This window comes from Silurus aristotelis (genome assembly GCF_946808225.1).
Source record: "Silurus aristotelis genome assembly, chromosome: 4".
Taxonomy (NCBI): Eukaryota; Metazoa; Chordata; class Actinopteri; order Siluriformes; family Siluridae; genus Silurus; species Silurus aristotelis.
This window is the reverse complement of record NC_139577.1, coordinates 9,233,089-9,251,673: the sequence shown is the minus strand read 5'-3', so window position 1 is coordinate 9,251,673 and position 18,585 is coordinate 9,233,089. Positions and strand designations below refer to the sequence as shown.

The following is an 18,585-nucleotide window of genomic DNA, read 5'->3' as shown; positions in this document are numbered from 1 at the left end:
TCTAGGATAGGATGCAACCCACTGTCCTTTTTGGGAACCATGAAGTACCAGCTGTAGAACCGGAGAACTTATAAAGAACAACAAACTTATTAATTCTTTCTTATCACATTATCTGTGTAAAGCTGCTTTAAGACAAAGTCAGCCCAGTGAACTACCGCCCGCAACAGCCGGGTAAGAGAAAAAATACACAAATCTACCACATTAACCTTTTAAAAAAGTGGGTCGAAGACAAACCCTGCGGTGTCAGCCCTCTGCATATCCTCCACAGATCCACTAGAGTGTGCCTTGGTCAAAAAGGGGAGGAGCTAACACCAACACAGCGGCAGGACCTGACGAAGTTAATGGACCAGTTCGCGGACGTGTTCTCTGCGACACCAGGTATGACCCACCTGGTACAGCATGAGATAAAGATGCCACCAGGGGGTGATAGTCCAACAGCGTCCCTACAGGGTCCCAAAGGCCCATCGCCGTGCTATTGAGGAGGCGGTGGATAAAATACTGCATGACGGGCTGCACTCAGCCAGCCCGTGGTCCAGCCCCATAGTGTTAGTGCCAAAGCCGGACGGGAGCTTAAGACATTGCAATTACTTCTGCAAGCTCAACCAGATCTCAGAGTTTGACAGCTACCCACTACCCAGAGTGGACAACCTGGTGGAATGTTTGAGAAGGGCCAGATTTATTTCCACCTTGGAACTGACAAAAGGGGTACTGTAGTGCTGGCCCCGGAGGCCAGGACTAAGATGGCATTCAGCACTGCTAGCGGTCACTGGCAGTACAGAGTCCTCCTGTTCCTGTTCGGTGCTCCACGGAGCACCAGCCACCTTCCAGAAACTCATGGATATGGTCCTGCGCCCGCACCAGCACTTCGCGGCTGCCTACCTGGACGACGTGGTCATCCATTCCAGGAAATGGACAGACCACCTTCACCACCTATACAAGGTGTTGGGAGAGCTCAGGAAGGCCGGCCTGACAGCGAAACCACGGAAATGCCACTTAGGGCTGACCGAAGCACAGTACCGAGGATACCGTATTGGCAGGGTCCTATTGAAGCCGCAAGAAAAGAAAAGAAAAGCGGTGAAAGAATCCCCCACCCCACGTCTAAAAAACAGGTATGTGCTTTCTTAGGGTTGGCAAGCTCTTACAAAAAAAGGGACAATATAAGCGGGTCCAGTGGACGGAGAGGGCAGAACAGGCATTTCAGTCTCTGAAACCGGCACTCCAGTACTACGGAATCCTGACTTCAGCTTGCTGTTTGTGGTACACAGACGCATCGGAAACGGAACAAGGAGCCATTCTATCACAAAACTTCTATGGGAAAGAACACCTGGTGCTATACGTCAGCAAGAAGCTGCACCAGCGGAACAAAAATATGCTGCGGTGGAGCGAGAAGCCCTGGCCATCAAGTGGACGGTGGAAGAGCTTTGTTCACTCTGGTAATGGACCATGCCCCTCTGGATGGCATAAAGCAAAAGACTCCAATACGAGAATAACCCGTTGGTTTTTGTAGATACAGGTTTTCTCGTTTTAGGTGCAGACGCCCTTTCACGCAGGCATGGACTCTGGGCCCGATCTCTGTTGGCAGTAGGTTCGGAGCTTAGGGAGGGTACTGTGACGTCTGCCTCACGTCCCGCACACAACAACAGGCAAGTGCTCCAAACACGACAGCGCCATTTCAGCACCCGTATTATGGAAAGCTGCGGCGCACATGGCAGGAAAATGAGAACAGAAGTGACGCTATGCTGACACGCCTCCGAGCTCCCAACAATGCCAAACAACGGACTAAGAAATATTCGCACTCACGACTTCACTTCTCCTTCTCCGCCACTACTCCTGTGCACTGTAAATAAACACAAAGTGATTCCTTTAATTCGGCTCTCCTGGTGTGTGTGCATGTGTGTGTTCCTCCTGTCGCGCGAACGAGTCGCTACCAAAAAAAAAAGTGAAAAAAATAAATAATAATAATAATAAAAAAATAAACAAATTCATTGACCACTTGTACAAAACTGCTGCTTTGCACAAATTGCTGCTAAAATATTCAGTGCACTTTTATAATCTACTATACTGGTCGGTGCTGCAGTGAATTATGTCTACTGTCTCATTGTCTAATTATTCTTTGCACTAAATGTTGCACATTGCACATGCAAGTCACATGCACTTTAAAAATTGTCCTAGTTAGTTCTGTGTTGTGTGATAATTTTTATTTTATTTTATGCTGTTTTGTGTAGCACCCTGTTTGTAAAATGTAAATAAAACTTACACCCCAGTCACTTGTGCCCAGAGATTTCTCCATATTCTTTTGAAACTTTTTGTGATATTATTTACTGCAAATGATGAGATATTCAACTGTTGTGCAATTTTATGTTGAATATTATTGGAACATTATTCTGAAATTGTTTCACAATTTGTAGAAACAGTCTTTAACAGATTGGTGAAGCTCTACCTATCTTTACTTCTGAGAGACTCAACTTCTCGAATATACACTATTCATACCCAAACATCTTACTTTTCTGCTGTCTAAAACCTTATTGGTTGTAAAATAATTCGCTAATTTTAATAACACTTGTTGCCCAATCTCAACTTTTTTTGAGACATGTTGCAGCCATCAAATTCAAAATGAGCTTATTAATTCCTCTTCTGCTCTCCTGCCTGAGCCATACTGTTGTCTGGAGTTCTCATCATTTGAAAATCATTTGCTGATGGTGAGAATGGTTCCACATAGACAGCCTAAAAATACATGAGATTACTGGATGGTGCTAATTGAAAACCATCCAGAAGACTTTCAATTAGGTCATAACTTTTAACAATGATAAAACCATTTGAGTTAAAAAAAAATAATAAAATAGACTTTATTAAATATATAATGAAATTTCTAATTACAAAATTTCACTTCTTTTCCACGGTTGAATAATAATGATCTAGTGTCATCCAGATGAGATCCTTTTTTAATCTTTTTCCTCTCAACTTTCACAGGTAGATGTTTACATTTCACAAGGCTTTTTCTTTATGGATATATTAATATGGATAAATGTTTTTTTTTCTGAAGAAATTGCTATTTGACAATGTATATAGTAACATAAATGCAAAAAAAAAATTCTAAAATCAATTGAATGGTGAAATTTCAGGAAAATTACTCACTAGGGCAGGGAACCAGAATGTCTTCATTTTATCCTCTGTGGAAACACCTTCCACAACCACTACCTTTCCATAAAGTTCCTCACTTTGTTGTGGGTCACCATCTTCTTCTTCACTGGATGAGGATGAGGATTCTTCTTCTTGTCTGTGGTTTAACAGATGCATGTCTCATTATAAAACATACAAAACAGTGTCAGGCATGATGCAAGTGTGCAATACACCCTTTACAGTTATAACAAATAAATATTTTACCTAACAAATAATTTATTGACAAACCAAAACAATTACAATGCTTTACAAGTATAGGACAGGAAGAGCTTTATGATCTTATCTCCACAGCCAAACCAACATGTCTGTTAAATCCCATTCCAACTAAATTACTGAAAGAAGTGTTACACACAGCTGAAGAGCCACTTCTCAATATTATTAGCTCCTTGCTATCTTTAGGTCACGTCCCTAAACCCCTTAAGTGGGCGGTTATTAAGCCCCTCATAAAGAAACCTAATTTGGAGCCAAATAAACTATTAAATTACAGACCTATTTCAAACCTTCCGTTTATGTTTAAGATTTTAGAAAAGATTGTGTCTGTCCTGTTAAGCTCCTTCTTATAAGAAAACAATATATTTGAAGAGTTACAGGCAGGTTTTAGGCTCCATCATAGCACAGAAACTGCACTAGTTAAAATCACAAACGACTTGTTTTTTTCTAACCAAGGCTGCATCTCTCTGTTAGTTTTACTAGAACTGCATTCGACACGATAGATCATGACTTTTCCTAGATCGCTTAAGGAATCACATAGGCATTAAGATGGTTTAAATCTGATCGTTACTATTTTGTAGACTTAAATGGAAAACTATCCAGTTCTTCAAATAAAATATGGGGTGCCACAAGTTCAGTTCTAGGACCCCTTGGTCCCTTCATTCTTCCCTTGGTAAATATTTTTAGACGCCATTGAATTAGCTTCCATTATTACGCTGATGATACCCAGCTATATACAGTATCTCATCAAACCAGAAGATATATCTCAATTGCCTAGGTAAAATGTGTGTTAAAGAATTAAGACTGGAGGACGCATCAATTTGTATTATTAGATTCTGAAAAGACAAATATTGCTCATTGGTCCAAAGACTAGTACACAGAAGCAGCAGCAATTCAACTTGCATTTAGAAGGATGTATTGTAACTACTCGTTCAACAGTAAAAGACCTGGGGGCTATTTTAGACAGCACTCATCTTTTGAAAATCATATCCCCCTTATTACAACTTGTAATGTATTTCTTCCACCTTAGAAATATTGCTAAGCTAAGAAACATGTTATCTATATTTGATGCAATGCATTACTAGGTGGTTGTCCTGCATCCTTAATAAACAAGCTACAGTTTGTCCAGAATGTAGCAGACAGAGTTCTCACAAGAAAATATAACTGTGTATATCAGTGTTTAAATTTTTTCTTAAAGTTTTTTTTCTCTCTCATCGCTTTAAAATCTCAAAACATCGTTTTGATATCCTGCTTCCTCTACTTTCCGTTGGCTCCGTTTCTTTTTGCTTTTGGAAGAGCGCTTTGTTCCCTGTTCGAGGGTTTAAAAGCAGTGAGTGGAGGCCATTCCCACCAGAACTACAAACACACACTGCAGTAACACATTAAGGTACGTAGTTTTTCTGCCATGGTGAGCATCCAGCTTATTCAGTGTCTGAAGTGTGACATGTTTAGTCAGTCTTTCTCCATTGTTAGCGATAATTTTATCTGTGAGAATGGTAAGTTTGTTTGCTCTTTGACGGAGAAGATCTTCGCATTAGAGGAGCACATCCAGAGTCTAGAGAGAAGTAGTAAATGCGAGAGCAGTCCAGGTTCTGTAGGGCAAAGTCTAGATGCCCTAGGGGGAGCTAGCATTCCACCAACTCTGGCATTAGAGCCCTCGCAGTGGGGCGAGTGGGTGACGATTTGGCGGCATACTCATAAAGCCAAAGCTAACTCTAAGGCTCACCCACGGGAGCATCATAACTCTCCGCTTCACGTGTCCAACAGGTTTGCTCTCCTCAGTGAAGCACCCGCTGAGAAACCTGAAGGAACTCTGGTTATAGGAGACTCTATTCTGAGGCAGTCAGACAGTCAGTCAGAGGTTACTAAGAGTAATATTATAGAGGTGTGTAAATTAGCGAAGGCAATGTCCAATGCAGTAACATGCTCTGACCCCACCCCAATGTGACGTGGCGATGTAGCCTACAGCAGGTCATGGTTACTGAACTGCTGGATGTCCGAGAGGTGCTCCGAAACCAAAGTGGTCTTGATAAATAATTGGAGCAATTTTGAGGGCAAGGCTGGCCTGTTAGGGCAGGACGGTATCCATCCCACTCAGGAAGGTGCTGCTCTCATTACTTGTAGTATTAGTCACAGCGTCATCACTCAGGATCCACCAAATTAAGATTGTGTCTTTACCCCGAGCAAAACCAAAATGTAGGAATTCTCAGAAAGTCTGTTCAAGTAACCTGATTAACATTAAATTAGGACTGAATGCACAGCCAGCACCTCTGATCTAAAGATAGGATTGTTGAATATTAGATCTCTCACGTCAAAAGCGCTTACTATAAAATAAATTATTACCGACCAGGAGTTTAAAATAATGTGTTTGACAGAAACATGGATTAAACTAAATGAATATGTAGCATTAAATAAAGCGAGTCCTCCTGGGTATAGTTACATACACCAGCCCCATCTAAATGGCAGAGGAGGCGGAGTCGCAACTGTTTATAATAATAATAATCATAATAATAATATATAATAACAATAAAGTGTCACACAAAAGACTAAAAAGTTCTTTACACCAAAATAACATATTTAGTGTCCAAAAGTAGGTCTAGTAATTCACTTCCATAAATTATTATTTATAGACCCCCAGGGTTTATAGAATTTGCAGATTTCATCACAAATTTAGCTACTTCTTCAGACAAAGCATTAATTGTTGGTGACTTTAATATTCATTTTGATCATCAGGAAGACTCCTTAAGAGCAGCAGTTGTGTCCATCCTATATTCAGTTGGAATTAATCAAAATGTTATAGGACCCACTCATAGTGGTGGACACACTTTTGATTTGTTATTAACATTTGGATTAAAAATGTATTTTTTATCATAATTTCACAGTCTGAAGCTATTTAAGTCCATTACCTCATCTCTTTTAAAATCAGTCATTGCATTACCACGTTACCGTGTTAAGCGTACATTCACATCAGCTACAGCAGCAAGTTATATCAATACTCTTCTGGAAATGCTGATATAAGTTAGATCTGTCTGACCCTGCAGAGCTTGACTAGGTCACTGAATACCTAAAATCAACGTTATGTTACACTCTAGGCTCTCCTTTAGACCAAAATTATCAGGGAGAAAAAAGCACAGTGTTATAATGATCATACGCGCACCTTAAAACAGACCACTCGGAAATTAGAACGTAAATGGTATCAAACTAAATTGACATTATTTTAAATAGCATGGAAGGAGAGCCTCCTAAATTATAGAAAATCTTTGAGTGCTGCTAGATCAGCATATTTCACCAAACTCATAGAAAATAACAAGCATATTCCTAGATTTTTATTCAGCACGGTAGCAAAATTAACAGGAAATAAAAGCACTGCATGGAGAAGTAGGTGTTGGATCTATGTTGATCTCAGATGTTGAGCTATTTTATAAGTTGCTCAGTAGATCCTGGATCCACAATGTCAACTGACTGTATAAGACTGCAGAAAGGACATTACTCAAAACCACACACTCTGGTGCTGATAGTAGTTCTCACTCGCCAGTGTTTGTATTGTTTTAAGATTTATAATCACACTCTTGATATCACTCAAATGAGGGTGGGATCCCCTTTTGAGTCTGGTTCCTCTCAAGGTTTCTTCCTTATAAAATCTAAGGAACTTTTTACTTGCCACAGTCACCCCAAGCTTGCTCATCGGGGATTAATAAACATAATTCACTTATATAAAAATATTTTGTTCTATATTTCTTACATTCTGTAAAGCTGCTTTGAGACAATGTTTAATGTGAAAAGTGCTATAGAAATAAAACTGAACATGAAACTTGAACAAACAGCATCATCACAGAAAACAAAATAACCAAAAAACAATTAAGTTCATGATCATTGCTACAATCATGAATATGCTTCAGTTTTTAAAAAAATATTTTAACCATAACTGATGTTTAAATTATAATTTCTTAAACAGTCATGTTGGAAGACATCTCAAGGTCACTGTAAAAATGTTTTATGTATATATAGTAATGTATAATGTAATGTTGTATGTATAATGTAATGCATATATTTGTAAAATAGTATATATATTTCTCACATGTACAGTACTTTACAACAGTAAAATCCATTCATTGCCATTCTTTCTTCACATATCCTAGTGAGTCCTTGCTAAAGGGCCCTAAGAGTTTCCTCCTCATTAGACCATTACTCTTACTCTTTTGATCTTCTAGTAGGTGCATATATAATCTCTAGTTACTCCAGAATGCTGCAAAGAGTCCTTACCAGAACTAGATGGTATGACCACACCACCATGATCTTATCCACACTGCACTGGCTCCCAAACAAATTTCACAGTAGGTGCGTTTACATGGAGCATTTAAAATCAGTTTAAAAATCCAATCCAAATGAAAATGCTACACAGAAACCTCAATCAGAATAAAAATGGGCAAAACAAATGAAACAAAATTTTTTAGAATGTGCTTCTTCAATCCGATTTCGGAAGCCTCCTCTTCACCTGGCATCCGTATCAGAACTTGTATTGGCCCTTTCATCATTTCCTTGCAGAAGTTATATACAAACTTTTTTACTGTGCTCTTGTGAACACTTGATTTGCCACAACATGGTACTCCGCACAGCTTCGGAGTTTGTATAAAACAACCACGACATGCAAAATTAGGGCAATTGGATGTCTGACGGTCTCTTCTTCTGGGGCCATAATTCCCTCTACCAATCAACACAAAAGTGTGAATGACCGATGACTCATGCAAAAGTTTAGTTTCCATTCTAGGTCACTAAATTCCAGCAATACAACATGTTCCCACCAGTCCTTATTATGGACCCTTATTCCCAGGCTTCTGCTTTTCGGAGGAGAGGGGTACTCTTGAGATGCTTCTTAGAGATTCACAGCCAACAAAAACTCAGCTTCCTGCGCCCGTCTTTTTTTCATACTTTAAAGCAGTAGAATGCCGACAAATTCATGTTGTTTCTTAATTAAGAACAACACTATACATATAAATAGCACGCATTAGAAATAATGGAACTCCATGTTGACAGGACAGGACATAGGCTAATGTGCACCTGTCACAAAGTTTTTCAGATGAAAAGGTTGGTAACGTCCTATGTAAAAAATTTTCTTAAGTGCCAGACATAAAGAGTGTTTTGGTAAACTGGGATGTTGGATGCTGTCAATGGCAAATAATCATGATATGGAACTTAAAAACCTCTTTCAAAATATGTCCCAGTGCTATTATTAGTATCAACATTTAGGCAGATATAAAAAATTGAGTCTGCTTTGGAAATGTATTTATTGGTCAAAATAGGAAAATTCTAAAGCACACTTACATGGCATTAGAGCGACGCCCCCGGTTGCCTTTTGTCCCAATGACAGGAGTGCCAAAGTGCTCAGGATTGGTCAAGGGAAGCCTGTCAAGTGTCTGCAACCATACATTTTAACAGAAATCATGAACTGATTAAAAAAAAATACTTTAGCTATAACATTAAAACCTGCATAATATTGTACATAATTTTCCTTTTTTCCCTTCTTAATCTCATAAAATCAGTCGACCTCTACTCCACAATACCTCTGGAGGTGTGATGTGGTATCTGGCACCAAAACATTCTTTCAGTCCTCCAAATTGCAGGATGGGGCCTCAATGGATTGGATTTGTTTGTCTAGCACATCCCACAGATGTTTGAACAGACTTACAGTAGATTTAGGGAAATTGAGGTCAAGTTACCACCTTCAACTCTGTCAGTTCTTCAAACCATTACTAAACAAATTTTGCAGGGTGGCAGTGCACATTATCCAGATGAAAGTGGCCACTGCCTTTTGGGAATACTCCTGATTTGAAGATTTGTATAGGTCTAACATGTTAATATAATTTCCACATAAATGCCAAGACCATTACATTGACAAGACCATTACACCATACATTACCGCTAAATTGAAACCCCCAAGCTAGCAAAATGAACAAAAAACAACAGAGTAGATTCACGTTTAATATTATATTTAGAAAATACTAGTTTTTATGCCGGTCGTATCATTTTATTTTGTTGAATTTATCTGCCACACCTTAAAGCCCGCTCCGTGAAAATATTGAATGACATTAAACCGATCCGTGCCGTGGAAAAGGGTTTGGGGACCACTGATCTAGTCATCAAAAATTGTTCTTCGTCAAAGTCACTCAAATCCTTTTCCTTCCACTAACACAAGTGACACATCAAATAACTATTCTGTACATATGTTGTCAGTGGTTTTAAGGTTATGGCTGATTGGTGTGCTCACACACACACACACACACACACACACACACACACACACACACACACACACACAAACACACATACATATATATATATATATATATATATATATATATATATATATATATATATATATATATATATATATATTAGAACTGCAACACAATCGATAATAATCGATAATGAAATTTGTTGTCAATGAATATTGTTATCGATTATATGGGCTGCTCAATTTACGGGTTAGCGTGATGGCAAGATAAATAAAGTGTGCGTCCCAAGTCATCCAAGTCATGGGAGAATTTTATATTAAACTCAACAGAGAAGACCATTTGTTGGTTATGCAAAACAGAGCTTGTGTGGCATTGAAGTTCCACAGTCATGCACAAGCGCATGAAAAGAAACACTGGTGCAACAAATGAAGGCGAAGGTTTACCATGGTAAGCAAAAACTGTATGTCCTCATAATGTGAAAATGGTATAGTTTAATTAAATGCTACTATGTAAATTGTATGCTAACTTCGGGACAGTCACACTAGATCTGTTCTGGCATGACTCTTAATTAAAATGTTGATGAATTCAATTAGAACTGTGGAAACAGAGTCAAACATTACAGGTCCAATTAGAACATAATAAAAATTTTTTTTTATTTTAGTAATTAAATACAAAAGTAAAAACTTGTATATTAGATTGATTCATCACACACAGACTGAAAGTGTTTATTTATTTATTTGTTTATTTATTTATTTATTTATTTATTATGATTTTGGCTCACATTTAACAAAACTTAGAATACTTCATAAGACCAATTAAAAAACTTTTTTAGTGAATTGTTGTCCTTCTGAAAAGTACCTTATTATAAAGTACCATATTTTCCGGACTATAAGCCGCTACTTTTTTCCCACTCTTTGAACCCCACGGCTTGAACAAAGAAGGGGCTAATTTATGGATTTTTCCTGGGTTTTTCCCAGTTTCACAAGCTTCAAGCCAAAAAACTAAGCCCCATAACATTAGACCAATCAAATTGACGAAACGGGTTCAGGTGAACCAATGAAATTCTTTATATCAAATCAGATGCGCTCCCACTGAATCGGGCCGCACCACATCATAAATATGGATGAGGCTCCTCTGACATTTGACCTGCCGCTCACTCAGACTGTCAACAGAAAATGCAAATCATTTGTCACGCTGAAAACAACAACACTTTACCTGTGTTCTGAGCTGCACGGCATTGGGAGAAAAGCTTCACCGATGGTGATTTTTAAACGCACAACGATGCCAAAAGATAAACTCCAGAGAGAAATTGTTGTGAAAGGAAGGAGGAAGACAGTGAACAATGACTTTCTTGGTAGGCTACTGTTTAGATACAAGCCGTGTAACAGGCACTGTCTTTCGTTAAAGCCTGTGTAAAGTTTATTAGTTTTAGTGTAGGCACTGCGGCTTATAGACAGGTGCGGCTTATTTTTGTTCAAAATAAAAATCTTTGTAAAATTTAGTGGGTGCAGCTTATATTTGGGTACATTTAATAGTCCGGAAATTATGGTATGTTAATTTACTGTATATGTACATAATACTTAGTAGGGGCTCCTTTTGCATTAATTACTTCCTCCATTCGGCGTGGCCTTGAGGTGATCAGTCTGTTGCACTGCTGAGGTGGTATAAAAGCCCAGGATTCTTTGACAGTGGCCTTCAGCTCATTTGCATTTTTTGGTCTCTTGTATCTCATTTTCCTCTTGACAATACACCACAGATTCTCTACGGGCTTCAGGTCTGGTGAGTTTGCTGGCCAGTCAAGCACACCAACACCATGGTCATTTAACCAACTTTTGGTGCTTTTGGCAGTGTGGGCAGGTGCCAAATTCTGCTGGAAAATAAAATCAGCATCTCCATAAAGCTGGTCAGCAGAGGGAAGCATGAACTTCCTGGTAGATGTGCTGACCTTGGACTTGATAAAACACAGTGGACCAACACCAGCAGATGACATGACTCCCCAAACCACCACTGACTGTGCAAACTTTACACTGGACCTCAAGCAACTTGGATTCTGTGCCTCTCATCTCTTCTTCCAGACTCTGTGACCTTGATTTCCAAATGAAATGCAAAATTTCTCTTACCTTTTTATTATTCCTTTGGACCACTGAGCAACAGTCCAGTCCTTTTTGTCCATTGCCCAGGTAAGACACCTCTGATGTTGTCTCTAGTTCAGGAGTGGCTTGACACAAGGAATGCATCAGTTGTAGCCCATGGATATATCTGTGTGTGGTTGCTCTTGAACCTCTGACTCCAGCTGCATTCCACTCTTCATTAATCTCCCAAATTCTTGAATCGGCTTCGTTTCACCTTTTTCTACCACTTTTATTTCCTTCCATTGAACTTTCCATTAATGTGATTGGATACAGCACTCTGTGAACAGCCAGCTTCTTTAGTGATGACCTTTTGTGTCTTACCCTCCATGTGCAGGGTGTCAATTATCGTCTTCTGGACAACTGTCAAGGCATCAGTCTTCCCCATGATTGTGTAGCCTGAACCAGACTGAGACACCATTTAAAGGCTCAGGAAACTTTTGGAGGTTTTTGGATTTAATTAGCTGATTAGAGAGTGACACCACGAGTCTCCAATATTTATTTTTTTCACAATATAAAAATTTTCTGAGATACCGAATTTTGGGTTTTCATTAGCTGTAAGCCATAATCATCAAAATTAAAAGAAATAGACACTTCAAATATATTAGTCTGTGTGTGATGAATCAATACAATATACAAGTTTCACTTTTTGTACTGAATTACTAAAATAAATCAACTTTTTAATGGTATTCTAATTTATTCAGATGCACCTGTATATCTGAAAGCAACAAAAAAAAAAACAGCAGCAGTAACTATTATATTTTTAGTCACTGTTGTGGTTTTCAGCGAAATGCTTATGCATTTGTACACCAGTGCATATTTTTTTACTTAAAATTTTCAAATCTTTAAATGGTTAGCTTGCTGCGTTTCACCGTTCCATTCTCTTTATAGCATTTATCTACTAGTAAACTTATCTGTTTTCAAACATGATTTACTGCAGCTTTACTACATTCAAATGATTGGTTTTATTGTTAGTAAATTAAATTTATGCATATATAATGTAATTATTATACAAAATTCAATTAATTAATTTTAAAGACTATAATCACACTCTTGATGTCACCCAAATGAGGATGGGTTCCCCTTTTGAGTCTGGTTCCTCTCAAGGTTTCTTCCTTATAACATCTAAGGGAGTTTTTCCTTGCCACAGTCACCATGGCTTGCTCATCAGGGATAAATACACACAATTCATCTTAACTGTTAAATTCTGTAATGCTGCTTTGATACAATGTCTGTTGTGAAAAATGCTATAGAAATAAACTTGACTTGACTAGATGCTTATATCCCCACAACTGAACTGTTTGGTTAAAAAATATGTTAATTTACACAAATTGCTTCACCTTACATACTCAAATTATTATTATTTATTTAATTATTATTTACATAAAGAAACAACCCAGCATGAGTAAATTTGATCCAAGCAGAAACCCCCCATTCACTCCTCAACAAGCAGCCACTATAAGTTTTAAAATGTCAAAATTAAACTTCAATATGTGGCTTTTGCATCCAATTTAATTTGTGCTACTGTGTTTACTCTATGTAATCAATATAATAAAAAATTTATTGCATTCATTGATTTATTGTCATAATGTATTTTACTTTATTTTATATATTATTTATATATAATTGTGTATATATATATATATATATATATATATATATATATATATATATATATATAATATATAAAATGTTTATATATATATATATATATATATATATATATATATATATATATATATATATATATATATATATATATGATTTATTTATTATATAATCAATATACAAACCTGTTTCCAAAAAAGTTGGGACACTGTACAAATTGTGAATAAAAACAGAATGTAATTACATAGAAGTTTCAAATTTCAATATTTTATTGAGAATACAAGATAGACAACATATCAAATGTTTAACCTGAGAAAATGTATAAGTTTAAAGGAAAAATAAATAAATTTTAAATTTCATGGCATCAACACATCTCAAAAAAGTTGGGACAAGGCCATGTTTACCACTGTGTAAAAGGGGCATCCCCTCTTCTTTTTATAACAGTCTGCAAACGTCTGAGGACTGAGAAATTGATCAAATTTAGGAATTGAAATGCTGTCCCATTCTTGTCTAATACAGGCTTCTAGTTGCTCAACTGTCTTAGGTCTTCTTTGACACATCTTCTTCTTTATGATGCAGCATGGGATTTCTATAGGTGAAAGATCTGGACTGCAGGCTGGCCATTTCAGTACCCGGATCCTTCTTTTACGCAATTTATGTTGTTATTGATGCAGTATGTGGTCCAGCACTGTCATGTTAGAAAATGCAAGGTCTTCCCTGAAAGAGACGACGTCTGGATGGGAGCATATGTTGTTCTAGAACTTTGATATACCTTTCAGCATTGATAGTGCCTTCCAGATGTGTAAGCTGCCCATGCCACACGCACTCATGCAACCCCATACCATCAGAGATGCAGACTTCTGAACTGAGCGCTGACAACAACTTGGGTTGTCCTTATTCTCTTTAGTCCGAATAACATGGCGTCCCAGTTTTCCAAATTTTGATTCGTCTGACCACAGAACAGTTTTCCACTTTGCCACATTCCATTTTAAATGAGCCTTGGCCCAGAGAAAATGCCTGCGCTTCTGAATCATATTTAGATATGGCTTCTTTTTTGACCTATAGAGTTTTAGCCGGCAACGGCAAATGGCACGGTGAATTGTGTTCAACGACAATGTTTTCTGGAAGTTTTCCTGAGCCCATGTTGTGATTTCCATTACAGTAGCATTCCTTTATGTGATGCAGTGCCGTCTAAGGGCCCGAAGATCACGGGCATCCAGTATGGTTTTCCGGCCTTGACCCTTACGCACAGAGATTGTTCCGGATTCTCTGAAACTTTGGATGATATTATGCACTGTAGATGATGATAACTTCAAACTCTTTGCAATTTTTCTCTGAGAAACTCCTTTCTGAAATTGCTCCACTATTTTTCGCACCAGCATTGGGGGAATTGGTGATCCTCTGCCCATCTTGACTTCTGAGAGACACTGACACTTTGAGAGGCTCTTTTTATACCCAATCATGTTGTCAATTGACCTAATAAGTTGCACATTGGTCCTCCAGCTGTTCCTTATATGTACATTTAACTTTTCCGGCCTCTTATTGCTACTTGTCCCAAGGTTTTTGGAATGTGTAGCTCTCATGAAATCCAAAATGAGCCAATATTTGCCATGACATTCAAAATGTCTCACTTTCAACATTTGATATATTATCTATATTCTATTGTGAATAAAATATAAGTATGAGATAAGTATCCTTTTTTATTCACAATTTGTACAATATAATTGTACAATATGTGTATATATATATATATATATATATATATATATATATATATATATATATATATACACACAGTATATATATATATATATATATATATATATATATATATATATATATATATATATATATATATATATATATATATAGAGGAAAATAAGTATTTGAACACCCTGCTATTTTGCAAATTCTCCCACTTAGAAATCTGAAATTGGGGTTTGAAATTGTACACCTCCACAAGGCTGGAAAGGGCTAAGGGGAAATTGCCAAGCAGCTTGGTGAAAAAAAGTCCACTGTTGGAGCAATCATTAGAAAATGGAAGAAGCTAAACATGACTGTCAATCGCCCTCGGACTGGGGCTCCATGCAAGATCTCACCTCGTGGGGTCTCAATGATACTAAGGAAGGTGAGAAATCAGCCCAGAACTACACGGGAGGAGCTGGTCAATGACCTGAAAAGAGCTGAGACCACCGTTTCCAAGGTTACTGTTGGTAATGCACTAAGACGTCATGGTTTGAAATCATGCATGGCACGGAAGGTTCCCCTGCTTAAACCAGCACATGTCCAGGCACGTCTTAAGTTTGCCAATGACCATTTGGATGATCCAGAGGAGACATGGGAGAAAGTCATGTGGTCATATGAGACCAAAATAGAACTTTTAGGTCATAATTCCACTAAACGTGTTTGGAGGAAGAAGAATGATGAGTACCATCCCAAGAACACCATCCCTACTGTGAAGCATCATGCTTTGGGGGTGTTTTTCTGCACTGTATTAAGGAGAGGATGACCGGGGCCATGTATTGCGAGATTTTGGGGAACAACCTCCTTCCCTCAGTTAGAGCATTGAAGATGGGTTGAGGCTGGGTCTTTTAACATGACAATGACCCTAAGCACACAGCCAGGATAACCAAGGAGTGGCTCTGTAAGAAGCATATCAAAATTCTGGCGTGGCCTAGCCAGTCTCCAGACCTAAACCCAATAGAGAATCTTTGGCAGGAACTCAAACTCCCTGTTTCTCAGCAACAGGCCAGAAACCTGACTTATCTAAAGAAGATCTGTGTGGAGGAGTGGGACAAAATCCCTCCTGCAGTGTGTGCAAACCTGGTGAAAAACTACAGAAAACGTTTGACCTCTGTAATTGCAAACAAAGGCTACTGTACCAAATATTAACATTGACTTTCTCAGGTGTTCAAATACTTATTTGCAGCTGTATTATACAAATAAATAGTTTAAAAAATCATACATTGTGATTTCTGGATTTATTTTTTTTTATTATGTCTCTCACAGTGGACATGCACCTACGATGACAATTTCAGACCCCTCCATGATTTCTAAGTGGGAGAACTTGCAAAATAGCAGGGTGTTCAAATACTTATTTTCCTCACTATATATATATATATATATATATATATATATATATATATATATATATATATATATATATATATATATACAAACACACACAAACAAAAAAGTTGGGACACTGTACAAATTGTGAATTGTAATTCATATACACACACACACACACACACACACACACACACACACACACACACACACACACACACATATATATATATATATATATATATATATATATATATATATATATATATATATAAATAAAATTCTGACTTTTATTTTTTCATAATTCCAGCTTTTTTCGCAGAATTCCGAATTTTTTTTTTACTAATTTGCCATTTTGTTTTATCGAGCAGCGTCAACCCTTCTGTATTGTCAGAAAGTATTACACATTGAAAATGAAATCAGTCAATAGAATGGCATGGTATTAAACTACCGTAATTTCCGGACTATTGAGCGCACCCATATATAAGCCGCACCCACTGAATTTGACAAAGATTTTTATTTTGAACATAAATAAGCCGCACCTGTCTATAAGCCGTCTACACTGAAACTAATGAACTTTGCACAGGCTTTAACGAAAGACAGTGTCTGTTACACGGTTTAACGGGTGAAATATGTTGCCTACCAAGAAAGTCATTGTTCACTGTCTTCCTCCTTCCTTTCACAACTATTTCTCTCCAGAGTTTATCTTTTGGCATCGTCGTGCATTTAAAAATCTCCATCGGTGGAAGTTTTTTCTCCCGAAGCCGTGCAGCTCAGAACACAGGTGAGGTGCCTTTTTTCATTTCCGTTCAGAAATTTCATTGGTCTAATGTTTTGGTGCTCAGTTTTTTGGCTTGAAGTTTGTGAAATCGGGAAAAACCCAGGAAAAATTAATAAATTAGCCGCTTCGTTGTTTAAGCCGCGGGGTTCAAAACGTGGGAAAAAAGTAGCGGCTTATAGTCCGAAAAATACGGTAAGTCTTTGATCCCTGGGAGAACTCTGTCTAACAATCAGCTTCACACCAATAGCTTCACACTTCAGGCTGACAACATGATTACCTTTGGATGCTCCAGAAATGTTGGATGTGCACAAGAAATAAAGTCAGAATTGCGAGAAAAAAGTTAGAATTGCAAAAAAATGTAAATAAGAATTATAAGAAAAATAAATTGAGTTGTGAGAAAAAAACTCTGCGAGGAAAAACATTTGGAATTAGGCAAACTGTTGTTTTTTTTGTTTTTTTTATGTGGCAGAAATGGGCTTCCATAGGATTCAGGCAGAACATTTCCAAATTTGGGATAGTTGCATAGTAAAACATTGTAGTGCGTTAAAATAAATAATAATATTAATACATTTTTTATAGACCTATCTAAAACTGATTTTTAGCTTTTAATGATTTTTTTATGTATATATTTATATTTTCATTTTTATGTAATATGCCAATTAAATGCACTAAATGGGTTTAGTTTACACAGATTTTCTTGTATTCAATTTCAGCAGTAAAATTGAATTTTTTCTAAAAATGAAACAAATTACTTGTTCATTTTAAGAGATCTGACTTATTTCTCTTGTATATTTAGTATTGCTCTTTAATAAAGAAAAAGTGCTTCTTATCCAATTACTCAATTAATCGTTGGAATAATTAGAATATTTCATTATAATCGATAGCTACAGCTGTAGTTGATATTAAGACAAATTTTCAGTGCTTGGAAGAAATTTTATTTAAAAAAGAAAGTAGAAAAGAAAGAAATTGAAAAGTGACACTTAATTATATTGACCTCACTCTCAGCAAAGTGACGGGCTCCTTTAAGGCACAGTGATGAACGCCTCAAGGTTTTCTCATCCCCATCATCAAAAACTGCAGAGAATATGAATAAGGACAAGAAAAAGGTCAATACGTTAGACCAGCACACATTAACAAGCTTTTGTGTATATATATATATATATATATATATATATATATATATATATATATATATATATATATATATATATATATATAATATACACATAGGCAGAACTGTGCCAACGTTTTGGACAGCTGTGAAAAAATGCTGTAATAAATATATATAAGAATACTGTATATGTTTTTATTGTTTATTTTGAGCAATTTACAAACTAAAAAGAAGAAAACTTAAATTATTATATGGTGTGATTAC

The 18,585-nt window shown here is 37.0% G+C and overlaps 1 protein-coding gene across 8 annotated transcripts in view; it reads right to left on the bottom strand.

Moving 5' to 3' along the window:
• Positions 1 to 18,585, bottom strand: part of arid4b (AT-rich interaction domain 4B) — a 193,930-nt gene that overhangs the window by 119,471 nt on the left and 55,874 nt on the right. For all 8 annotated transcript variants that reach the window (XR_014533265.1, XM_083539879.1, XM_083539880.1 and 5 more), the window contains exons 6-8: positions 18,205 to 18,284; positions 8,713 to 8,804; positions 3,136 to 3,277 (exon numbers count right to left, since the gene is read on the bottom strand). Coding sequence is in view for 7 of the 8 variants with exons in the window: in XM_083539879.1 (XP_083396005.1) it covers positions 3,136 to 3,277; positions 8,713 to 8,804; positions 18,205 to 18,284 (314 nt within the window). In the remaining variant the exon portion in view is untranslated. The remainder of the gene's footprint in view (positions 1 to 3,135; positions 3,278 to 8,712; positions 8,805 to 18,204; positions 18,285 to 18,585) is intronic.